Here is a 22,938-nt window from a genome sequence, read left to right as displayed (position 1 = left end):
GGCCATCTTGCTAGATAAATATAGCCCACAGCATAAAGCTGTTCGATCCGTTTTGGAAACTGTGTCGGAATCGTAGTTATGGTTACCTGTGTATTGATGGTACGGTGACCCGAATTCAAAGTTTTTTACCATAATGGTAACTACTCGAAGCTGCTTCTAATTGCTGCTATCCGATTTCTTAATTTGATCCCGATTGTATTATACCCGGTGTATGACGCGATGGGCAAAAACATGTAAGCATGTAGTGACGGAGTATGCGATGGGGACATTTTTGCATTGGTTATCTTATCCGTACGGCCTGGCAGTTTTCTTCTTCTTCTTTTCTGGCCTGCTCATGGTCGAGCACGTCGCGTAGACATGGCCTGGTCGCCAATCCGTTTCCAGGAAACTCGGTCCAGTGCTGCAGTCCTCCACCCCCGGCTGCATCCGATCTCCGACAGGTTTGACTCCACCTGATCCAGCCAACGAGCTCGCTGTGCTCCTCTCCGCCTCGTGCCGAACGGATCGCTGACGAGCACCTTCCTGGTGGGGCATGAGTCCTGCATCCTCATCACGTGCCCCAGCCATCGTATCCTTCCGGCTTTGACCACCGTCAGGATATCTGCACCGCCAAACAGCTCAGCTAGCTCGTGGTTCATTCTCCTTCTCCACACGCCCTGCTCGCACACACCGCCAAAGATAGTCCTTAGCACCCGCCGTTCGAAAATAGCGAGTGCATTGGCATCCTCCGTTAGCAGGGTCCAGAACTCGTACCCGTAGAGGACTACCGGACGTATCAGTGTGCGATATATCGTGCATTTCGTGTGTTGCTGGAGCCTTCTGGATCGCAGGAGTTTGTGGAGCCCGTAGTAGGCACGATTTCCCTGAACAATGCGCCTTCGGATTTCGCTGCTCATGTTGTTGTCCGAAGTTACGATCGTACCAAGGTAGCAGAACTCCTCTACCACCTCGAGATCGTCGCCGTCAACTGATACTCTGCTTCCGAGTCGGGCTCTATCACGGTCAGAGCCTCCGGCAAGCAGGTACTTTGTCTTCGTCGCATTGATCCTCAATCCAATTCTGTCGGCCTCGCGTTTCAGTCGGGTGTACGCGTCGCACACCGCCGCAGATGTCCGTCCGATGATGTCGATGTCATCCGCGAAGCCGAGAAATTGGAGAGAACGGGTGAAAATCGTGCCCCGGATGTCGAAGCCCGCGCTTCGCATGACACCTTCCAGAGCGATGTTAAACAGCAAACAGGAGAGTCCGTCCCCTTGCCTCAAACCCCGGTGAGATTCGAACGATTCCGACAGCATGTTCGATACTCTCACCTTGCACTGCACCCCATCCATCGTGGCCTTCAAAAGCCGTACCAGCTTCCCAGGGAATCCGTACTGCTGCATGGTGTTCCATAGTTCGGTCCGATCTATGGTATCGTAGGCCGCCTTAAAGTCAATGAACAGGTGGTGCGTGGGGATTTGATGCTCTCGGCATTTCTGAAGGATCTGCCGTAGAGTAAAGATTTGGTCGGTGGTCGATTTGCCTCCAACAAATCCAGCTTGGTAGCTTCCGACGAAATCTGTGGCAAGGGGCGCAAGTCTGCAGAAGAGTATTCGGGACAGGATCTTGTAGGCAGCATTCAGGACTGTGATGGCTCGGAAGTTAGCACAGTCCAGTCTGTCGCCCTTTTTGTACACTGGGTGTATGACACCCAGCTTCCACTCGTCCGGTAGTTCTTCCTGGTCCCAAATCCTTACGATCAGCCGATGCATAAGCGCGGCAAGCCTCTCCGGGCCCATCTTGAACAGCTCTGCCACCAGCCCATCGCTGCCAGCTGACTTGTTACGTTTCAGCTGTTTGACGGCACTGATGACTTCGTCCAAGGATGGCGGGGGCACTTCGTCATCCTGCTGGCTGTCGCAATACTGCTCTCCTCTGCTTCCTGCAGGGGTCTCCCCTGCATCTGCTCCGTTCAGGTGCCTGTCGAAGTAGCACTTCCACCTGTCGATCACCTCTCGCTCGTCCGACAGGATATCTCCCTCCTCGTTGCGGCACATAGCGGTTATGGGAGTAAAACCGCCTCGTGCCGCATTCAGCATCCTGTAGAACTTACGAGTTTCCCCCGACTGGGATAGCTGCTGCATAAGTTGCTCATCCGACTCTTCGAAGCTGCGCTTCTTGTCCTGGAAGAGTCGGGTCTGCTGCCTTCTCAGTCGTCTGTAGTCTTCCACGTTCTGCCTGGTCTCGCGCTGGAGCATGCGAGTACGCGCTGCGTTCTTCTCGGACAGTGCTCGCCTGCACTCATCATCAAACCATTCCTTCCTCCGGTTACGTGTTACGCGGCCAATAGTTCGATCGGCCGTGCTGCTGATGGCTTGTTCCATCATACGCCAATGGTCATTGAGGGACATCGCCTCGAAGGTGGTGTCCTCCGGCAACGCTTCCCCTAGCGTGGTCGCGAAGTCCCTCGCCACATCAGCTTGCCGCAACCGATCTATGTCGAGCCTTGGGGTGGGCTGATAGCGCAGCTTATTGGCTGCGCACAGTTTCTGGCGTAACTTAACCATAACCAGGAAATGGTCTGAGTCGACGTTTGCTCCCCTGTACGTACGTACGTCGATAATATCCGAGAAGTGCCTTCCATCGATGAGAACGTGGTCAATCTGGGAATATGTCTGCTGTGGTGATCTCCAGGTGTAGCTGAAGCGTGGTGCGTGCTGGAAGAAGGTGCTGCGAATGGTCATGTGCTTGGAGGAGGCGAAGTTTATTAGGCGGAGCCCATTGTCGTTTGTCAGCTGGTGGGCGCTGAAACTACCTATCATGGGTTTGTATGCCTCCTCCCGTCCGACCTGAGCGTTAAAGTCTCCGATGACGATCTTGACGTCGTGTTGTGGGCAGCGGTCGTACTCCCTCTCCAGCTGCGTATAAAATAACTCCTTATCGTCATCGGTGCTTCCAAGGTGCGGACTATGCACGTTAATAATGCTCAGGTTGAAGAACCTTCCACGAACCCTCAACCTGCACATCCGTTCGTTGATCGGCCACCAACCGATTATCCTCTTTCGCATCGCACCTATGACCAGGAACGCTGTACCGAGTTCATGCTTTTCACCACCGCTCTGGTAGATCATGCAATCACTGCGGTAGGGGCGCTCCATAACTCCTTTCCAGCGCACCTCCTGAAGTGCTACTATGCCGAAGCCGCGGGCCCTCACCTCGTCCGAAAGAATGCGGGTACTTCCGGGTGCTGTGAGGGATCTGCAGTTCCATGTCCCGAGTTTCCAATCGTAGTCCTTGTTCAGTTGCGTGGGTCGGTATCCGTTAATCCGATTCGAAAATTCTTGGTTTCCTTTCGTTGCATTTGTATTGGGGGTGGCTTGCAAGGCCTCTCCCCCAACCCCCTGTCTCGTCGGAGGGCCTACGCATCCTAGCTGTTTAAAGTCCCGTAGGGTGCCAGGACAGAAGGGACATCCAGCCGCCCCTAACATGGAGAACAGACGCTGGCTGTCCCCCTCCGCTCAATTTAGCCATATACCCCATCTTCCCAAGGGGTTGGGTTTCCCCGTATACCCAAGCTCAGATATTTGGAGAGATATGTTACCATTCTGTACGACGGGGACGTATTGAGTCGGAGTAGGGTATGGAGTGCCTATATTATCCTTCGAGAGGCTTCGGATCCATACCCATATCAGTGCGGTATGGCTACATACACTGACAACAGACAACAGAACAGGCCTGGCAGTTTTATGAGGGGTAAAAAAAAAACATCAGAGAACTACATTCAGCTCCACATTCGTTGTGGATGACGATCCAAGTGTTTCAATAATGATTTGGCTACGATGGTGCACAATCATAAGCCCATGCGGACTTGTAAAACAAATGTGTTTTAAGGCTTTATTGGTATTAAAAGAAGAATTATCGTTCTCCAGCAAGAAGAGATTGCTTAAACGCTTCATTGAGTGCAAGAGTTTCTCGGTCCAAGCAGTTAGTTATTCCTGATGGGTGAACTAAGTATTTGGCAGCAGTGCCACTCTGAGAATATGAGTAATATTTGCCATACTTTCACCAGATAAAGCACAACAACGAACTTCAAAACAAACTGAGACCGTGTAATATAAATAAAAGGAATTATCACTAAGTGAACATTCCTCACATTATCCATGGTCAATCAAAAGATAAGTTAGACTTTCTCTTTGAACTACTGAGGGATATATAAAGGTCTACATTTAGCTGCCTGTGTCATTGTTATAGTTACACTGGTGATATCACCATGTTCAAGATCAACCTTTTCTTGCGTTTACTCTGTGTTGTACCATCATAGTTGGTTATACTATGCGTATGCAATGTGATTTAACTGGCGATACATCTAGTGCTGTTCAAGGTGGTTTCGCTTTTGAAATGATCATGACGAAACTGCAATTTCTAGAAAATCGTTTTACTGAGGTAGAAGGACAACTGGTAAAAAAGATTAATGATTTAAGCAGTAGAATGGAAAACGTCATGCAAAAAGAAAATCATCCTTGCGACGTGTATGATAATGCGTACACATCCTGCAGCGAGGTTCCCTCTTCCGGAATATATTCCATTCAACCGGATAACATCTTCAAGGAACCGATGAGGGTGCTGTGTGATCAAGATTACGAAACCGGAGGCTGGATTGTATTTCAACATCGCTTTAAAGGATCAATGGATTTCAATCGGAATTGGCAAGAGTACAAGAATGGTTTTGGAAATCTGGGCGGCGAGTTCTGGTTGGGTTTGGATCGTATTCATCAATTGACAGTGTCGAGTCCACATGAGCTGGTAGTGCTGCTAGAAGATTTCGATGGCAATAAGACGTTCGCCAAAAACGATCAGTTCGAAATCGGGGACGAAAACGAAAAATGTGTATTGAAGATTGGTGATTATTCGGGAACGGCTGTCGATTCTTTCAGTTACTATCAGGGTATGAAATTTTCTACATTCGACGCGGATAATGACGGAAGCACGGGAAACTGTGCAGAAACATTAAATGGAGCATGGTGGTTCGCTGGTTGTGGATATAGGTATGGTATAGCAATCAATTCCTTGTATAAATAGTGATAAAACTTACCATTTGCATCGTATTTACAGCAATCTCAATGGACGATACGAAACTGAAGATGAATACGTGAAAGCATTTCGTTGGATTTATGATTCACTTAAAACTTCAAAAATGATGATAAGACCAAAGACGGCTTAGTTATTTAGTGATGTAATATTTTTTAAAAGCACATGTAAATCGTTATCGGAAGATCCATTTTATTCAAAGAATATAAATTTATAAAACTACACAAAATAACTGTGTTATCTATTGAAGATTGTGTCGTTTGTTTCAAAACAGTTTAACGGATGTAGTTTAAAGGGAAATTATACTGTGTAGATCATCAGTAGATATGTATGCCCTGATTTTTCAACCTATGATATCTATGTAATCGGCGTTCTCCTGGATCTAGACTGATCTATACAAAATGGTTCCGAAAGTCTCCCAAATGTAAAGCGACATTGAAGCAGAGACGATTATGTTTATCTCCCTATCCAGTAGTTAAATGCATTAAAATTGTCCTTCCCCTATTATAATTAACCCCTAAGCTAAATGAAACAATTCGATCTGGAAACCTTTCCTATCGAGTGAAAAGAACCGACGATTGGGTAACACTTGTTTGAGTTTAATAGAATAGTTTTTAGAATGTGAGTTATTTTACCTTTCCTTGCTTTGATTCAAGCTAGAGACTAATTGAAGCTTTTCCACCTTCAGCAAAGTTGTTCATGAAAATGTTTAACAATTCTTTGCCGTGCCCCATAGAACCCGGTGACCATCAAACAGCTCTAACAACTTGTCAAACGCACACTAGTTCGCTGATAACAGGTTGCTAACTATCGCTTTACGTTCGCTTATTGATTGTTGAAATATGATTTTAACCAAAATACCACATTCATTTTCTAGCCAGCTTAAAGGCAACCAGCGTCGACGGTACGGTGCAGCAAACGGTTTTGTGCAGTGTTGATTGAATCCATTCGGCATTGACAGCATCAGGCCAATCAGGCGAACGAGACCAATGGTAAAGCGATTAGTTGTTTGATCAGGAAACCACATCAACTCGGTTCCGACCAGGGCAATTGCGCTCGTATCGCATTTGTAATCACTTCATGGTGGCATCAAGTCAGGAGGCTGGAATGTTCTGTTTTCCTGTTCGGGTTTCTCTTTCGAAGCGATACGCCCCCCCCCCCCCCCCCACCGGTTGTCACGGATGTCCGGCGTGCGGCTCGGTGCCCACAAATGAACAAATTAATTAATTGCAGCATTAGCATACGACTGTTAGTCGTGTGAACAAAATTCACATTCGACTGCGTGATTCATATTTGATTGTCGTATTTTCTCGAATCATTAGTTCGATGTTATCTATTTATTGCGAGCAAGATGGGGTTTAGGCATCTTTTGCCCGGCCGTTCAATCGTTACAGGGAAGTCTTATGGATATTTAATTATTTAGAAAGCATTGGCGTAGTGGTTGCGCGCGTTCACGCAGCAACACGCAACAAGAAAGGTGATGTTATCGATGTAGATGTTGAAAATTGTTGTTCGAAATGCAATTAAAGATGCAGTACATGGAGTATGGGTGTTTTCTCTTTCCTTGAACAAACAAATCAAACAATAAAAAAAATAAAATTCCCATTAATTCTATATAACTCAATGGCTTGTAATGGATTTGTTAATACTATTTTTTGAATATTTCTTAAATAATAGATTTCTTTTCACCCAACATAAAATAATGCAGCAAAGAAAACCCTTATACGGTTTGTGAGTCATCATCGTTCCCTTTCCGCAGTGTCATTCTCGTCTTTACCGCTTTACCAGACGCTGCCACTGTGTTGCCGAAGCGAGCAGCTACTAAAAGTCTTAAGTTTATCTTCAGCGTGTCCGCACGGAACGTCCATTAGTCGGTGTATTCGTTACGGCCAAAGGTTGGCAAGTCAGGCCAACCCGAGACCGAAAGCCGTTGAAAGTTATTTGCAGCTACGGCAGCAACAACTCAACAAGACCGGCGATGATGTTGCGGGTTCCTCCCGGTTAGGCCATTTATTGATTCCCGTCCAACCATGCGATGCGGTTCGAAGTAAATTAGCGTCAGAAGATTAGGTTCCATTATCCTTTCGCTTAAGGGGGATTTACTTTCGGCGAGTTTTGGCCTCTGCGCTACCAAGAGCCAGCCATCGCTATGCGGAGGATTAAAGCCCCCCCGGAAAACCTAGACACCGGGAACCGGAGAATGGCAATTCAATTCGGTTGTTCATTTTGCGGATTGTTAGTCGGTGCTGTTTTGTTTCGTTCGGCGTGCGATACCGCATGCATTGAAGTTTATTGGTATGCGGACCTGCCTGATTGGATTCGGGTTCAGATTTGACATTTAGCAAAGCCGAATGGGCAACCAAAAGCGACATGTCCGATGTGCATATATAAGAAAAGAGAGCGAAAAAAAAATCCACATTTCATTCGGTAAACAAGAGGAAACATTGTAGGGAATAGGTGAAATTGTAAAACTGAACAATCGCATACAATTTAAAATACAAAAAAATGTTCAATTTTATTTAAAATAAATGTTCCAAGGTACAACATTCAAATGAAAGACATTCGAATGAAAGATATGAAATATTAAATTCTGATTGAAAATAAAAAAAAACCTCCTAGCACAAACAAATGTTCAGAAATTATTCAAAAAACTTTTTTAAACAAACATTAAATGTTTTTTTTTATCTTATGCAATTATAATTATTTATTATGGGAACTTTGAGAGCTAAATTAGTATTAAAAAATATAATTCTTCAACAAAAAAAGGAATTCATATCGTTTAATTTTTTTGTGAAAAATTTGTAAAAATCCTCAAGGACATCGTTTTTTGTTTGCTGCAACTACTTCCTTCCAATCGATGTAGAACAAAAAAAAAACACAAACACACAGAGAGAAGAAGTCGTCACTAAGTAGGTTAATAGCGCGACGAACGGAGATCAAGTAAAGTAAAGAAAATACCAAAAGAGCAAAAGGTTTGGCTCGCCGGAATGTGGCATCTGGGAATAAAAGCTCCATTAATCAACAGCAACCATGCGGTATCGTAACGAGTCTACCCTCCATAAGCTCCCTCACATTCACGGATTCTTCACTTCGCTGGCCGAAAATCTTTGCCGCACCTTCCAAACGAGTTGCTTAGTTCTCCAGTGTGTTTTAGGTTTTTTTTGAAGGAGGTTTTTTTGTTCCTTCCTTTCTTCTGTTTTTTTTTGCTGTTGTTGTTACGCTCATTCTTTCATTCTCTTCCCATTTCTGCATCGGATCCTGTGCAGGGAATGCTGGCTGGTTGCCGGATAACGTCTTGAAGTACTGCTGCGGAGGGTTTGTTTTTGCATTTTCACTTCAGCCCTTTACTCCACGGTCAACCCCGTCCCGTAAGAAGCTGGGCATGTAGTGAAGCGCAAAAGCGACTTGCCAATTTGAAGCCGCGAGTTTCGGGCCACAAAAAACACACATCGACACTACGCGTTTTGCACTACTGGTACGTGTGGGCTTTTCGCGTTCACGGAGCATGGAACGGCTTTCATACACTTGCCCCACTGCACGGGAGTTACTTTCGATGCATTTTTTATAAGCAAGCACATAAAAGATATTACCCGATATAACTCTTTTTTTCGCTTTGTTCCGCTTCCCTTCCAGGCCTGCCTCAAGCCGTTTTCTTGGAAGCACCCGGAGAGCCCCAACAGGACGGGGCAAGATGCGACGTACGGTCAGTGGTAAGAATCTCCACCAGCATGTATACATGACCATTGCATGGAACATGAAATCGGAATCGGCCAGCTGAGCACACCACCCGATGGCGTTGGCCGCAGTTAGCAGAATCCTTCCGCCAAAGGGCCTGTTCTGGAAGCTGAGCGCCGGAACGCCCGAACATAATTCACCTTTTTCTTTGGTGCTTTCTAGCAAAAGGAATTTATATTCAGTAGTAGTTTCGTTTTATTACCTTCTTTAGTTTCTTTTAGCACGGTGGGTGTGGGTGTGTGTCGGGCTATGTGTGACCAGGGATTGAAAAAGCGTTAAGCAAGCGAAGGGAAGGAAATGCGTCAAGAAACTAAGTGAGTGGTAAGCGTGAACCATACGGTCAGTGTTGTTTTTCATTTTGCAACTTAAACATTCTACCATATCGCTGGTCGGTGTGGCAAATGGTTTGTCTGATTAACCCCATTTCCGGTACGGCAGCTGCCATCGGCGCTGCGGTTCCATTTGGCAGTGGGAAGCGAAAACGGGGATTACAACTTGTTCACGTGATGTATCGGTTGTTTTTGGGGGCTGTATGTATCACACATTCCAACCCATCAATCACCCTTAATATGGTCCATTTGGATGCTGAAGCAACGGACGAACTGACAGTTTTCGCATCGCCATTTTGAATCAACCCGGCACTCGGCACGAGCTCGTCGGCTCACTTATGCGGTACCATCTATCATATATTTACAATTTACAACAGACAAAAAAAAAAGAATCGGGATAAAACAACCTACTCCATTTTTTATGACCTTACTTTTCCTTGCTTCGAATAGATCCATCAAGACATTATACAGTTGTTTTATCACTTTTTTTATTTAAATAAAAAAAAACACATTTCTGTACCAGCTGTGCATTGTTTGAATGTGAAAATTAGCTTGACCTCTTCCCCTTTTGGGTCGTAATCGATCAATTTATGGTTCAATTTACAGTGTTATTATACAATTGCTACACTAGGCTCGCAGGGGAATTCATCTTCGTTAAACTAACGGGGTAGCTGTTCCAAAATTATTCCTATGCCTATGGTTTACGTTGATCTGTGAGTTAGTTTTCATACAGAAATGTATTGAAATATTTTGATTACAAATATCATTATTATTCAAAGTTGAAACAAAGACGTACTTTTGAAGAACTTCATTTTTTTTAATCATAGTCAATTAAAATCTTCCTCTGCAACGTTTGAGCAACAGTGTTAAGTGCCTTATCGTCCCAAAAATTAAAGAAAACATTTAAAAAAAAACTATGGAGCAACAAATCAGCGAAAAGAGATAAGGAGACCATGAACCAGAAACTCCAAGATCGGACTTAACCAGGAATAGTCGAAATGGAAAACGATCAAAACCCCCCGCTACGGACCATCTAGCAACGAAACACGCGATATGGTGCCGGCTCACGATAAGACCCTCGCTACGAGCATGATCTTGACTTTGGATGGCGGAATACTACGCAACAACACAACCGAACACACCCGGAATATGGTGCCCTTTCACGGCTCGGAGGAAGAAAAGCCTCCCAGCTTTCACCTTAGGTGTTTATATTTTATTTATCAGTTCGGGATAAGCAGTACGGCCAGGTCGTTTAATATAACATTTAATAAAATAATTTTTGTATAATTATTTTTGATTGTTGAGCTTTTGATTTAAAATTTATTCTTTCATTATTTTTTTTATGTATGGGAAATAAAATAACAATATTTTACACGTGTATATTACGTTACTTTATCACTATAGGCTATAGAATAGGAGTTAACTGTTTTAGAGATTTATCGCCAATATCAACCGAAGTAAAATTTGCATCAAATGCAGTGTAAACTGATACCATTTGCTTTCTAAATTTTTCTAAAGGCCTGCACTATATGTGGTTCTTTCGTTAGTGTCCGCCAATGAACACTACAATAACGTTTAGTAACACGTTAAACAACCATTACAGCTCAACCACGGCACAATTACATGTGCGGTCGAACGAAATGATGTTACGATATTTATACACCGCTAGCTGGAAGTATGTGAAACGATGCTCGGGCCAAAGTACCATTTGCCAATGATGCCCACAATGTACGAAACCGATCCGGTTGGTTTGTGTGATACGTGATTCTTAACCCAGCCATAGCTGCACTATCCCATTATCTTGGAGCTTTGGTAGCATTTGCATAGTGGCCGATAAACGCAGCCCCCTCGGGGGGGGGTTAACGCGATACAAACTTCCCTATCCGTGTGCCGCACACGATGCGAAATCAATGCATTTTGTAATGGTGATCGCGCTTGCATAATTGCAATGCTGCATAATCGATAGTGCAGCCGGCAGACGGGAAAATTTATTCACACCAATACTGTACAGGTTGCTGACCCTGGCGTTGCACAACTTGTGTGGGGCTGCGTTCGGGACTGGTTGTCCCAGGAATGTCAGACGTAATTTCCCGGGGTGTCGTTTTGAAAGGGTTTGTTGTTTTTTTTTTTATATTGATTAAATGCTGCACAGAGCCTAGAACTGGATGGTTTGTGAGATATGAGAATAAAAAAACCTTTTAATTCAACCATATTTTATGCTTTGGTGCAGAAACTTGCGTCAGTTGCGATAAGGTGAAAGCTGCTCTAATTATATCATAGGTACATAATAGAATATAAAAAAAACTTTGGTTAAGAATTTATTTATTTCAGACTTAACATTATTTTTAATAAATTTTCTTACAGGTTCCTAATTCGGAAAAAAATAATTAACCTATCTTTGATTTATTTTATTTTATTTTTTTTATTTTATTTTTATTTTTTTTATTTTATTTTTTGATTATTTTGGTTCTTCTTTTTTGGCTTCATGACCACTAAAGTCACGCCGGCTGGGAAACTACACTTGAAGAGATACGTGAAGAGATCCTCCGGTCAACATCAGAACTCAATCTGCAGAATGTAAAGAAAAAAGATAAGGGGCAAAGTGACATCAATTGTGCAGAGCCAATTGTTCCAAGAGGTAGTAACTGTACATGATAGAGATTTTTCCACGAATATGTCACTAGAGGTTTGCAGCATCTGAGCACTGATTGCCACACACATGATGCAGTTCGCGGTTTTAATGGATGGAAAACAACGACAACTACAACTACCTGTATTTTAAATCTTCAATCACCTTATCTGCTATAAGGTACAACGATCTCCATCCTATGCTCCCCAAAAGGATCCATGTGTGGTTGATGCTCAAGAAAAGTAATCTTTATAAATTAATAACATGTGGAAGAAAAGTTGATCTTTTGGTCTTATCTGACCTTGGCCATAACAATAACAATTTTTTTAAATCTTTTCAATTTTTCAATTTTTAATCAAATCAATCAATTTTTAATCTCTCTAACAAGAGCGAATTTGTTGTAATAAACTTCATTTCACTCAAATAATACCTTAAATAAAAAAGAACAAATAATACAAAAATAAAAAAAAATCTAAAAAATTGCCAATCTCCTATAAGGCTATATGATCAATCTAAATTTGTTTCATTCAAATTCTTTTAATAATTAAGTCATTGAAATTTAAGTCATTGAAAATGACATTCCATTCCTGTTTGTTTTAATCTCAGTATACGGCAGCTTAAGTATGGTCGTAAACAAATGTACAAAAACTTAAGTTTATGTAAAAATTTAAATTTCTTTAGCAGATCATTCACAACAAAAGCAAAACAAAGAGCATTGAAATCTAAAGGAATAATAGCATTCTAGGCAACTATTCTAAACAATAACTGCTCCTGACCGATTTTTGAAGGAAAATATCTAAATATGTAATGATAAATGAATAATAAACTTTAAAAAACTGTAATTCATTTAGAAAAGTGCATTAAACCACCATCTCCACCCCGTCCCCACTCCGAATAGCTCCATCGTTTAAAACAAATGTATTTGTGTGTTCGTTTCTGACATTCCTCATTTGCTTACACTTGAGTCACAGGCAAGCCCCAAAAGAATCGTCGATTAACATAAATGAACACCGAAAGTAGCGAATCGTGTTGCGAACGAAGCAATCATTTGCACAGCTTTTGCAAGAACCAAAAAAAAAATTACCCACCCGCCCCGAAAACAACATTTACCAACCATGCCATTTTTGCTTTGCGAATCTGTACCAGAGATGGCCACTTGCCGGCGTAAGATTTCTTGCATGTGAAACAGAGTCGCAGGAAAGCTGCTGAAACAGCTCGATTGCCGCTGTTGTTGCTCCATAAATAAACTGTTCTTAGTTAGAAATCGGGAGCGGGTGGCAGGGTACAGAAATGAAAAATAAGCTTTTATTTTTCTCTCCCACTGCTGGGCAAGGCAAACTAGGCACTTGAAGCGTTAGAAGAAAGAACAAAAAAAAAACCCCTCCCGGAAAGGGTAATGATGGAACCGTTTGTTAGGAAGGTCAACATGGGGGTGGAACATGGTCTGCGGTAAAGCAGACTGTGAAAATGAAAGAAATGATACAAAACAGTAGCAAGTGCAATGTTGTTGAAGTTTTTCGTTTCGCAATTTCACGGTGCAAATGTAAACGGAAGCGAACCACGGCCTGGATCCTGGCTCCCGTTCACCGAGACGCGCCAACCGTCCAAAAAAAAACAAAAAAAAACAAACTTTCAACAGTGGCTACGGACAGGAGGCTGGTTTTTCATTTTTGGCCGCTATTATTAGCATTGAGCATAAATTTGCCCGCTATCATTATGCAGTCACGCCCGGGATTGTTTCGCCACTATGCGTCCACCATTTGTTTGCCGGATTCCAGCACCAGCACGATCGCACGACGACGAAGTGTTTTACATAATGAGTGGCGCTCGAGGTGCTTTTTTGTTTCTTCCTCTTGTTCTTGTGTTGTCCCCTCACGCGGGTAACAAACTTTGCCCGTGGTCGTCAAAAAATTACCTCTTTGACAATGTAATAATTTACCTGATCGAAACCCCAACCGTTTAGCGGAAGAAAATGCTTTTGCCAAGCCAGGGGCCAGTTCCGCTTGTACGGCTTTCCAGAACTAACTTCTACTGGGATTGGAAAATTTTGTAGTGGCAAAAGTCGCTTTTAATTTGTAAACGTTTCACCATTTGATACACCTTGCGCAAAGCTAACACTCGCGTAAGGTTTGCTTCCCTTACAGGGACACCAAAAATCGTGACCCAGTGTACGTAACAGATTTACCGGGGGGTTTGTTTTTTTTTTGCTGCGAGGTTGATGATGTACGGAATTTTGCTATATTGCGCCAAACGGTGCTGTGTATCCGCGGGTGACAGATGGAGGTGATCTGGTGGTAGTCAGTAGTTTCTTAACGATGGGCTTAAAGTTTCGTTCTTACTTTGCATAAGTCGACAGTAAGCCCTCAGACCCGATTCCGTGCGGACTGGGCGGACGCCAAATCGACACCGCACTAACCGTGGCCGAGGGAAGATAATATTCTTAGAAAAGTTTTTGCGAGTATGAATAATGGGGTCTTTTTGCAGATATTTCTTTGCATACAGCAGCCGACCTGCGAATGAGTGCCACCTTGGCAGTTGATACTGGGCCCGAAATGCGGAAGAATTAATTTTGAAAGCAATTTATTATAATATTTTTACGATTTCACGTCATCATTTCATGGGTTTTGTTTTGCTAAACATATATTGGTTAAATTTTTAATAAACTTCTCTCGTTATTTCGTTAAATTAGCTCTAATGAAATTGTGTTTTTCGGTTTGACGAGAATTGTTCTGCTATATGGGACTTGGTGATGCTCAATTAACACATTTTGCCTTACAGTGGAAAATTGTTTAATTGTCTAGATTTTTCAATTTTATTGATTAGAGCAGGGGTCTCAAAACTACGACCCTACCGAGAGATCCCGAGGTTGGCCCCCAGCTGTGGCTACTCCACTCAAAGCGGCCCGCCATCTAAAAAGTTTGGAGGCCCCTGGATTAGAGGAAACGCAAGTGTAGTAAGCTTATCTCTTTCGATCATTCACATACGTTTGATCGTGTTGATAGAAACTTCCTCTTCAACAACATGCTCTCAATGGGTTTCAATTCGAGGCTGGTGGAGCTGTTGCAGAAAATAGGTGAAAAATCCACGTCCCGCATCCTCATCAACGCATACCTTTCCTCTCCCTTCCATATTCGACGATCTGTAGGTCATGGTGATCCTCTTTCAATGCACCTTTTTATACTTTACATACAACCCCTCATCACGACACTAGAAAGCATATGTAGTGACCAAGACGACTTCGTCAATGCATATGCCGACGACATCTTCGTTGTGACTACCTCTCCCGAAAAAATCGAGCGGATTAGAGCCGCTATTGATGCTTTCGGTTTATGCTCCGGTGCAACACTCAACGTTGGAGAAACTGAAGCACTTTACGTTGGACATATCAAGATATGAGAGACAACACCATAGTAATAGTTCCTTGGTTGAAGACAGTAGAAGGGTTGCGATTGCCTAGTATCCTTTTAACCAACAATGTTCGTGAAGCGGTGAGGCACAACTGGGACATTGTCATCAACCAATTCCGACGTCTGGTTTGGCTTCATCGCATGAGGGATCTTAACCTCATGCAGAAGATAACCCTCTTGAATGCTTTTCGCTTGCCCGAGCTATGGTATGTGGCTTCTGTATGTGGTACCAGAGCCATAGACATAGTCAAAGTGTCCCTTACTATTGGCTCATTCCTGTTACAAGGCTCCGGAAGCATACATGTGCCACTGCACCACCTACCCTTGCCTCGAAACCGTGGAGGACTAAACCTTCATATTCTGGCTATCGCTACGCAGACATTGCTTACCACCATGCCCTACGCTGGAAATGCCCCCAACTTAACTTCCATAACATCGACATATCCATGTCTCAGAAAGGTTGTCATGCAACTAGCATACATCCCGGACACCTGACATCCTGACCCCAATATGGAGCAGGAATTCCCAAAAATAAGCTGGCGAATAGTTTGGGCCAACATCAGCTCTCGGCGGCTTTCATCGGCACAGAGATCCGTTCTGTACCTGTTGGTCCACAACAAGATAACGCATGGAGAGCTCATGGCGAAAACGAACCGAGGTTCATCAGCTTGCACAGAGTGTTCCCAGGTGGATACACTGGAACACAAATTCACGTTGTGTTCCAGAGTGTCAGCGGCCTGGAGTACTCTACTGCAAACATTTCACAACATCGATCCCACCCTTACTCCTTCATTCCTGTCCCTCCGCTTCCCTGTACTAACGAATATCAATAAAAGATCCAAATCCTACGTTTGTTTGCAAACTACATCATCCCCATTGTTGGAAACAATAATGCTGTAATAGATGAAGAAGTCCTTAAATGTTCATTGTAATGTGTGTTTTAGTTTTTTCCTCTTTTTTTTTGTTTTGCCTACTTCTATTGTAAGCTAGTATTTAAGTTTATTCCTTTTCTGTTCTTTTAATAAAATATTTTATAAAAAAAGGATTATATTATATAAGTTATCAGAGACTCGATGAGATTTTGCCCATGTTATGGGACAGCTACAACAACATGATGTTAGTGCTGTATTGAAACCATTTTAACTTGCGCCCAGCAACCATCTTCGAATGTTTCATTTGTAAAGACCAAAAAACCTTTTGAAAATGAAGATTTTTTAAATAATAGAATAGAGATCCCTCGATCCTAGATTCAAATCGGGACTGGTTCTTCTTACCCATTGATTTTTACAATCATTGAATCATTCTGCAAATAGAAAACAATGTGGGCTAATCGTATGTTGCATACGACATCATTTACATTAATTTTTGATAAAATTATAAACATTTATAATCTATAGACAACATTTGAACCTAGTTTTTTCACAACGGATTTTACAAATTATCTGATAAACTTTGTGCAAAAGGAACAAACATATGTGAAACTTATTATTGTGTCTCATTAGAACCAATTTCAATTCCTCCCTGATGTAAAAAGTTCATTTATTTAAATATTAGCTATTTAATTTAAATGTTCAAATCAAGTGAAATCTACGCGCCAAACGCAACTCATACAATATGCTCTTAATCCAACAGAAAAAAAAACACACACATTTGCCTGCACACTGTTGCTAAATAGAACAAATTAAAATGTGCAAACAACACACTATTTAATTGAATTATTTATGGCACACGTTTGATTGCTGCAAAACTATCAACGCTCGAAACACCGCCCGTACGAACTAACCGACTAAAATGCCTACGACCACGCCAAAACGCAATCATCACTCGAATCTTCATAATTGGCTCGAACTTCCCGTTGGATTTGCTACCCACGGCACAGCAACAAGTCGATAAGTACCACAAAAATGTACACCGGAACACCGGGTCATCGACGGGAGCCGGTTGCTGCTTTTGGCCCAAGTCCAAGAATTTCGTTCGCATGTTTCATGGTCAGCACCGAGGGTCGAGTGGATCCTAATGTCCCTAGCTTCGTGTTTTGTAGCAACAGCACCAGCAGCAGCAGCAGGGGGAGGTTGCAAAGAATGCCGTACCGTCTCCGGCACATTCTTTATCGCTTGTTGGCGTTCGTTTTCGTTCTAAAGCGATTTCAGCTAGCTGACAGCTAGTCGTGACCAGTGAAACGTGAAGCGTCGCGTGCCAGTCGATTTGTGCCAGTGTCGAGAATAAACTTCTGTTACCGTAAGCGCACCATGGACCAAACAAAACTTATGTTTAACATTTGAGTTGACTTGTGAACTGATACGAGCGCGTTACGAAGGCGTCTGATAAACAAAGTAGAAACAAAAACTGGGAAAAAACGTTTCTTATCTTGTTGAAAGACGTGGTTTGTAGCATTTACTTTAAATTTAGTTGTTGTGACTCATCGTCGTATTTTTTTGTATATGTATTTTGTATTTTTTTGTATATGATAATGTTTCCAATACTAATAGTGAAAGAATGAGCTTATTAAGGAACACAATAGAAAGGAATTTCTATTCTTTTCGCAGTCTATTACAACATCAACGAAGCATAAATACAACTGAAAGCAACATGTTGCCAGACATTGTTCACGCCTCAAAATTACCTCCAAGCATTAGATACAAAATGACTATGGCGAGTTGTTAAAAAATATAACAAAAAAAACCATACAAACACACACACCCACACACCAACAGTGTAGAAGTGACAAGCAACAAATTGTGCTTGGAAATTAAAAGTAAACGGCGCAGCAAAGTGCTGCAACCCCTGCTACCGAAGTGTCAAACACCTTGTTACGGTAGAAAATTAAGAGAAATTAATTTAACTAAATGAAAAAGCTCAACTGTCACATCCAGTTGACGCAGGTCCTCCACGAGCACTGACGGTGGCACAATAAATCCCGGCGGGCAATCAATTAAGCATGTTTTCTTGTGTGTAATGATGCCTGTTGTGCTACGTCAGTTGCTCCCGAAGGAAAAAACTGTAACCGAGGTAAATGTAACGCTTCGGTTCAAAATAACGCTGTACGGTTGTGGGGCGGTAATTCAAAAGGATTTGCTAAATGGTTGTGCGTTCTGATGGTTAAATAAAGATTAAGAAGAACAAAAGGCCACTTTACGATGGGACGGTAAAAATGAGTTCTACCAGTTACATATTTAATATGATTTTTTTTTATTTTCAAAAGAAATATTTTGACTTTATTTTTAAACAATTACAAAACTCTTTACACGTGCTCCCAAAAATGTTTTGTTTAAAAACCTTTCTTAAGACCATGGCATAATTAACTCGGTGGTGATAAAATTGCTATTGTTTCTTCGCGATGTTGGTGTAGATATTATTTTTGTATTCTTTACATTGTTTTCGTATTATTAGCCAGTTTTAAAAAAAAATACATTAATACTTCCCATCATTCCAGAGATATTAATTATCAAAGTGACAAAATGTTTCAAACCCCTTTTTCTTAACACAAATGAAAGAGACATTTTTCAAAAATATTAATTTCTTAACAACTTAGAGTTAGGGTACTGTTTAGGAAATTATATTTTTTTGAAATGCTTCGGACAGTAATTTAGTTTTTGAAAGTTTTCTTTTATATATGACAATCAATTTACAAGATTTTTTTCTAATATTATCATAAGTGGTTTCGTGCCATTCGAATGGCACCCTGATGGCCCTGTTCGTAAAGTCTTTTTAGGTCGCCCTCGTAAATGGAGAGTGGAAGATCTATTTTCTATGTGCAGAAAACTTTAATGTTTGGTATGTATGTTTGTGTAGAATCTAGCTTTTCGAGTTGTAGCGTGGCATAATGTAAAGCTTGTATAAAAAAAAAACACTTTAAGCAAAATCATAATCTTTTATTTGTTACATTCTTTTATTACAAACTTAAACAAGACAAACCGGCATCTTAAAACTTTAATATCAATCTTAAGCATCAATTATTCATATCATATAAAAACTATAGAATCGTAAGCATACCTCATATTGGTATGGGCTGCGTCCACTGCGAATTGGTGTTGTAATGAATTACCAATTTAAAAAACATGCATCTTCTTGAGAATAAGTACTATTTGTTGGCTTTAAACATATTCTGACGGTGACAGTTAGGAAATAATATTGCTCGGCACATCCTATCCCTTGACTGATAATGAATAGCTTCTTAAGCTTGAACCAATAATAGTTGACCCGTACAAAGCCCTTTTCAAAATGTACTTCCAGTGCACAAATACCTACCCGGCAGATGCACCACTCAGGACAAAAGTATGTAAACTATCAACTCATCTTTCTTTCGGCTCTCGGCTCAGGGTTCTGCCACACTTTACCATTCGCTGTCGTAACAGAAATCATTCAAGATGGGAAATTGTTTTCTTACCGCATGCAACCAAACCGTTGTGAGGAAAATATTAAAAGGGGGCCGGAAAAGGGAGCTGGCATGCATTATGCATACGGAACATACCACATCCGGTACGGTGTCCCTGCTGCGTGTGTTGCATGCCAGCTTTCCGCATGCTGCAGTATGCTGTCACTCTCCGGTGATGCTTATTCCTGCCACTGACAGGAATTGTTTGCAACTGTCTGCATTGTGATAAGAAAATGAGAAATGGGCAGAAGGATTTTGTGGGGATGTAAAATTGATATAATATTCCGTACGGCCAGACTGCGGCCAATCACACACACACACACCCATACAGTTATAGACACACGAATACATACACTAACTGCTGAGGCCCCGAGAGAGGTGATTTCGCTAGTAACTACGACATTTACTATTTTTAATAAATTTTCTAAATTATGCGATGCATAATTAAGTTTTGAAAATGTAATTTAAAAGTTTTGTTATAAACCATCCAAGCAGTAAATTTCATTCATTTAATGAAGTCTTTACTTAGTCGCTCGTTCTAAGTTAGTCAGTGTATTGACAATTTTTGACCATTTTTGCAATACAAATTATTAATAAAACCGAATAAACCCACGTGTCAATCACTACAATGCGTAAGAGCGATAAAAGTTAACCCAAACAACGTTTACAGAGCTTTTTATGTGGAAATTGTAATATTAACGCAAATTAATCGCCCATCAACAGTCCATCAAAACCAAATTCAATCCCGACCGGTCGCCGGATTTCTTCCGGGACCGGCTACGTATTTCAACTGCCTAACCTAATCAAAATCTAATTTTGAGATACGTTTGAAGTTGCCGCTCCAGCACCACGTAACCATCTGACGCGTTGAACCGTACCGCACCGAAACATTCAGGCCCTTGACGATGAAGAGGTTTTTCTTGATGCTCGGTTCTTTTCCGTGCTCGCAAATCACTGCGTTCCCATCATCTTACCAGCTTACCAAGTCCGCTTGCTTGATACCCGGGACAGATGTCAGTGAGTCTGACGAGTGTCTGATTGGTAGCAGCTGTTGCTTCTGTTATCATTCAAAGCTGTCATGTATGGGAGATGGATAAGACATCGTGGACCGGGCTGGTTGTCTGGATGCCTGCCACCGTGGACTCTGGGCAATCCCGGTGTGCCGAAAATCGGTGTGGCAAGAACCGTAATCGAATCAAGCAGTGCACGGAACAAATCTACCCGGAAGTGATAATTCTCGTCAATGATGGGTCTAGCATTCGACAAGGTAGCAGCATTCAGATTACACATTCTGACCGGACCAGAATGCTTTGGTTGTGTTTTTGACACAGCCTTATGCCCTTGGAAGTATAATGGTGTTGGAAGTATATCGGGTTTAAAGCAAGTAGAGTGTGCGAAAAAAAGGTTTCATTTTTTCTTCTTCAACTACCCATCGAATAACTCGTTCTGAAAACTAAGATTATTTGAAATAGAGATTGAATTACAGGTAAATAAAGATTTGATATATTCGTCGAGAGATTGATCTAACCTTCAGTTACTAATAGCTGCAATTCCAGTACTAAAGTCAATTCAACTAACAAATCCCACAATAAACGACCATTCTTTCACGAGGAATTCCATTAACCAAAAACGATATTTAAATGCATTAAAAATTTATATTTCTTAAATATCAATTTAAACATAAATTTAAATCATCAAACCTTGTTTGAATTGTTTTTAATAGTTTATTAAATTTCGGTTTTATTGGCATTCTACTGAATGGTTTGCAACGAACTACGTCATCTCTGGTCTTATCATCATTTTTGAAACTTGGTAATAATGGTATACTGGATGTTGGACAAAACGGTATTCTCGAAAGTCGATCCATACCATCCCTTTAAATTTTCCGTTAAGATATTTTCCGTTGAGATTGCTGTAAGTGAATTTCAAATGGTAATTCTATAATTAAATCCTCAAAGAATCGATTACTAGCATACCTGTCACGACAAGTCTGATACCACCAACCTCCAATGTCGACAGCACAATTTCGCCCTCTATCTGAATCAAATGTTGAAAATTCCATGCCCTGATGATGAGCGAAAGTACTGAGAGCCTTTCCCGAGAATTTACCTAGCTTCTTCAGTACATACTTTTCGTTTTCGTCTCCGATCTCGAACTGATCATATTTGGCGATCAACTTTGTGCCTAGCTTTTGTTCTAACAGCACTACCAGCTCATGTGGACGTGAAGCTGTCAACTGATGAATACGATCCAAACCCAACCAGAACTCTCCTTCCAGATTTCCAAAACCATTCTTGTACTCTTCCCAATTCCGATTGAAATCCGTCGATCCGTTAAAGCGATGTTGAAATACAATCCACCCTCCGGATTCGTAATCTTGATCACAAAGCACCCTCATCGGTTCGTTGAAGGTGTTATCCGGTTGAATGGAATATATTCCGGAAGAGGGAACCTCGCTGCAGGATGTGTACACATTATCACGCACTTTGTTTGAATCGTTCTTGTGTAGCATGATGTTTTCCTTTCTACTGCATAAATCACTTATCTTTTTTACCACTTGTTCTTCTACCGCAGTAAAACGATCTTCTAGAAATTGCAGTTTGGTCATGATCATTTCGAAAGCGAAACCTTGAACAGCACTAGATGTATCGGCAATTGGAACACATTGTATACCAACAATGGTACAACACAGAATAAACGCAAATAGAAGGTTGATCTTGGACATGTTGATTTCACTGGTGTAACTGTAACAATGACACTGGAAGCTAAATGTAAACCTTTTTATATATGTCAGCCGTTCAAAGAGAATGTCAAACTTATCTTTTGATTGACCATGGACAATGTGAGAAATGTTCACTCTATGATTATTATTATTCATATTAAACGACCTCATAGTCCAATGCTAGTATACAAGTACGTTATGGTGCTTTATCTGGTAAAAGTATGGCAAATGTTGGATTTTAGTCGTATTTATAGAGTGACATTGCTGATAAATGCTAAATTCACCGAACAGGAATATCTGAGGGTCAGAGCTAAACGCATATCTTGTAACGAGAAATCCTTGAACCGAACGGAGCGTTCGAACCATCTATACTTGCTGGAGAACAATGATTAATCCTTTATCATACTTATAAAATCTTAGTTTTACAATTCTGCACGGGCTTATGATTACGCTCGTTCGTAGCCAAATCATTGTTGCAACACGTGGATCGTTATTTACATCGGATGTTGAGCATTTCATGCGTTTTTAAGAATTTAACGATATCGTTAACCATTCCCGAATATTTTTCTAGCTTTTTCAATGCATTCTTTTCGTTCCTAATTTCGGATTGATCATATTTGGCTTAAATCGTGTTACCCAGGATTTTTCCAATCATCATTATCATTTAATTAAAC

General features: G+C 41.6%; 3 protein-coding genes across 3 annotated transcripts in view; 1 reads left to right on the top strand and 2 right to left on the bottom strand.

Annotated features, from left to right (window-relative positions):
* LOC125770927 (Down syndrome cell adhesion molecule-like protein Dscam2) overlaps positions 1–22,938 on the bottom strand; it is a 369,720-nt gene that overhangs the window by 70,548 nt on the left and 276,234 nt on the right. The gene's annotated exons all lie outside the window — the stretch shown is intronic.
* LOC125770999 (fibrinogen-like protein A) overlaps positions 4,252–22,938 on the top strand; it is a 126,826-nt gene continuing 108,139 nt past the window's right edge. The window contains exon 1 of the mRNA XM_049441172.1: positions 4,252–4,580. Coding sequence (XP_049297129.1) covers positions 4,312–4,580 — 269 coding nt within the window. The 5' untranslated portion in view covers positions 4,252–4,311. The remainder of the gene's footprint in view (positions 4,581–22,938) is intronic.
* On the bottom strand, positions 21,178–22,432 carry LOC125770981 (ficolin-1-A-like). Its single transcript, XM_049441145.1, has 2 exons — positions 21,519–22,432; positions 21,178–21,454 (listed from the first exon to the last, which is right to left on the bottom strand). Exons 1-2 carry the CDS (start codon positions 22,418–22,420, stop codon positions 21,316–21,318), a joined length of 1,041 nt encoding a protein of 346 aa, XP_049297102.1. The 5' UTR covers positions 22,421–22,432; the 3' UTR covers positions 21,178–21,315.

The sequence above is a fragment of the Anopheles funestus genome, chromosome 3RL (genome assembly GCF_943734845.2).
Source record: "Anopheles funestus chromosome 3RL, idAnoFuneDA-416_04, whole genome shotgun sequence".
Classification (NCBI taxonomy): domain Eukaryota; kingdom Metazoa; phylum Arthropoda; class Insecta; order Diptera; family Culicidae; genus Anopheles; species Anopheles funestus.
Note: the sequence above shows the minus strand (reverse complement) of the source record. Positions and strands in the feature narration are given on the sequence as shown.

What these genes read in the sequence shown, in the direction of transcription:
- LOC125770981 (XM_049441145.1), bottom strand. Translation starts at nt 22,420, where the DNA reads ATGAATAATAATAATCATAGAGTGAACATTTCTCACATTGTCCATGGT. An exon ending in TATCAGACTTGTCGTGACAG is followed by an intron (nt 21,455 to 21,518) that starts GTATGCTAGTAA and finishes ATTCACTTACAG; the next exon opens with CAATCTCAACGGAAAATATC.